At 44.9% G+C, this 3,313-nt stretch overlaps 1 protein-coding gene across 1 annotated transcript; it reads right to left on the bottom strand.

Annotated features, from left to right (window-relative positions):
- Positions 1-275: 275 nt before the first annotated feature.
- Positions 276-1,364, bottom strand: LOC140956774 (F-box protein At2g27310-like). Its single transcript, XM_073413638.1, has one exon. It carries the CDS (start codon positions 1,299-1,301, stop codon positions 285-287), a length of 1,017 nt encoding a protein of 338 aa, XP_073269739.1. The 5' UTR covers positions 1,302-1,364; the 3' UTR covers positions 276-284.
- Positions 1,365-3,313: the final 1,949 nt, after the last annotated feature.

The following is a 3,313-nucleotide window of genomic DNA, read 5'->3' as shown; positions in this document are numbered from 1 at the left end:
CACATTGATCGAACCACGTAATTCTGGTGTTCTTGCAGTGGTGTTGTGCATTCGTCTATTGCTGTTACGTATGTGATCTTAATTCTTCTGTCTATTTTTGTGTTGCTCTTGATCGCTAGAGAATTTGTGGTTATTTCTGGATTAATTCACGAACCAGAGAAGGCAGTTTTGAAAACTTTCTTTCCCACACATTTTCTCTCTCAAAATTGAAGTCGATATTATTTTTAAGTGTGAGATTTTGATACACATAAAAAGTGACAAGACTTAGCTAGCTATCTCAAATTTCATGATCTATTCAGAAGAAGTATCAAAATAGCCAAGAAAATGGAAACTCCTGTGGCTATGAACGCCATATCCAAACTCCTTTCTCTCCTCTGTTTTCTCTCCATACTCTCTATCTTCATCTTCACAAACATTTCATACTTCTCTTTCTCCATTCTTCGGCTACTTTTGCATCTCTGCCCTTCCATGGCTTCCCGTAAAATTCCCAAACTCTTCATCCCGCACACAATCTTTCCCTCCATGTCCTCCACCTGCATGTAAACATCCCTCACGTGCATCTCCTCGCCTTCGCTGCCACCGCAAGTGACCATCACGGCACATTGAACAAGCTCGCCGTCGCCTCCGGCAGCAATAATGGCGAAACGAATATGTACTTCCTCGTTTAGCCAGTGCCGACGCGCATCCACGGCCTTTAGGCTGGCCACGTTCACCGCCCGATTCTTGGCGGGGTCGATTAGAACCCAGCTCACTCTCAGGCGATTGGATGCGATTTCCATGCCGTTTCCATTCTCTCCGTCGAATGCCAGAGGCGTTGGAACTGTTTCTTTGGGGTCTAAAAGATCTAGCCTGAAAGGCGAATAGGTGAACCAGCCTGAATGAGTCTCCGTAACCATGACTTTAGAGTATATTAACTTTTCATCACAGTAAATATCCACTGCAGAGATTAATTCAGTCGACGTGCCCGGAAGACTCCGTTTCTTGGTTCTCTTGGCGGAGTTTTGGTGGCGGACTGCGGGGAAGGAGTCGGAGTAGAACGAACGATAGCCGGATGAGAAGCCGGAGATGACATCCCGGACACGTGGGTCGGTGGTGGATGGCCAATTAGAGTTGCAAATCTCCCTCCAGAGATGATCGTCGTTGCACAAAGTAAGCAACTGACCGGAAGCGCAGCTGGTGGAGGCGAGGGTGGAGCCATCGAGCCTGTTCAATATATGGGATCGAATTATATCTGAATGGAACGCGGTGATCGGAGTTCCTCCGCCGTGATTGGCGGCGGTGGTGGATGAGGAGGATGACATAGTTGTTGTATGGATCGCTGTTAGCTTGGTGGACACTAGGAGAAGTATTCGAATGAATAAAGACAGAGGATTGGGTATGTTTTTATAGGGTGGGGGATTTGGTCTAAATATGGAGTCAACACAGGGATAGTCGTAATCCGTTGGACTTTTTTTGACTGACACGGCAATCATTTGGAATATTCGTCCCGCCTTGTTAATATTACCATTATTATAGCATATTTATAATCAGTTCCTTATTTTGATAAAAAAAATAATAATAATTCCCACGTATGATCAATTACTTTTCTCTATCACAAAAATTCATACGAGATCGTCTCATATATCAATTTTGGATGACATATATCCTACATGGTTCGATTCATAAAAAATTTTACTTTTATGTCAAAAATATTATTTTTCACCGTAAATATGGACCAAGTCGATCTGTCTTATAGATAAAAAAAATATGTGAAAAACTGTGTCACATAAGACCTAATCTTTGTCCGGCCAGTAATCACAATGAGGAGAAAAGATGGTTCACATGTTTAAGTAAAAATTTGCCAGACATTCTAATGTTGTAGTGGAATATATATCTCTGAACAAAAAAAGACACAAATTCGATGGTTAAAACAAAACTCTCAACCCCATAAGTGGTAATAATAATAAATAAAAAAAAAAATTCAGTTAAATTCATGACATCTCATGAATATTTATAATAAGTGATGATGCTTCGGTATATTGGATGAGCTTGGGTAGGCAATCTATCGAGCAGAGATTTGTATTTTTCCTGTGAAGATTTGACATGATGGGATGAGTCTGGCTTGATCTGTTGGGATGAGCCCGGGTGGTCAAGCCTGATGGATAAGCTTGGGTGATCTGGCCTAGTCTCCTGGGTGGTATGGTCTGGTCTCCCAGCTGCTCTGGCCTGCCTTGGTGGGATGACTCCGGGTCTGAAAATCTACACACACTCAACAAGATAATGTTAGTGGGACATCGGAAAGGTTTCTGACGTAGCCACCCTGACGCTCAAGTGAGTACATTGTTCACCAAATAGAGAGATAGTTTATTGAATGCAGTGGATGCTCATTTGAGAGACACAACAATCTACTTCATTCAATAAATTCTCTCTCTAATTGGTGAATCTTGTACTGACTTGAGCGTCAGAGTGACTACGTCGAAACCCTTCCGACGCCTCACTGACATTATCTTGCTGAATGTGTTCAGATTATCTGACCCAAGGTCATCCAACCAGGGCAGGCCAGAGCACCCGGGAGACCATGTCAGATCACCCGGGCAGACCAGGACAGATCATACCACTCAGAAGACCATGCCAGATCACTCGGGAAGACCAGGCAGGCTAGAGCACCTGGGAGACCAGGTCATACCGCTCGGGAGACCATGCCATATCACCCGGGCAGACCAGGACAAGCCATACCACCTGGGAGACCATGCCAGATCACTCAGGCAGACTAGACAGGCCAAAGCACCCAGAAGACCAGGCCATACCACCCGGGAGACCATGCCATATCACTCGGGCAGACCAAGACATGCCATACCACTTGGGAGACCATGCCAGATCACTCGAGCAGACCAGGCAAGCCAGAGCACCCGAGAGACATGCCCATACCATCCAGGAGACCATATCAGATCACCTGGGAAGACCAGGTCAGGCCATACCACCCAGGAGACAAGGCCATATCACCTGGGAAGACCAGGCCAGGCCATACCACTCGGGAGATCAGGCCAGGCCACCTAAGCTCATCCATCAGGCCTGACCACCCGGGCTCATCCCATCAGGTCAGGCCAGACTCATCCCATCATGTCAAAATCTTTACAGGGAAAATAAAAATCTCTGCTCGGTAGATTGCCCACCCAAGATCACCCAATCTACCCGAGCATCATGAAGGAAGAAAAGTGTTGGCTTCGATTTAAGCAAAATTTCAGTTCAGTTTTTATTTAAAAAATTTGTAAATGGAGGCCATTACCTTTTATTTTTAGAGAATCAAAATTGTACCCCTCCTTGATTGACTTTG

This window comes from Primulina huaijiensis, chromosome 14, assembly GCF_012295235.1.
Source record: "Primulina huaijiensis isolate GDHJ02 chromosome 14, ASM1229523v2, whole genome shotgun sequence".
In the NCBI taxonomy this organism is placed as follows: domain Eukaryota; kingdom Viridiplantae; phylum Streptophyta; class Magnoliopsida; order Lamiales; family Gesneriaceae; genus Primulina; species Primulina huaijiensis.
This window is presented reverse-complemented; position numbering and strand designations above follow the sequence as displayed.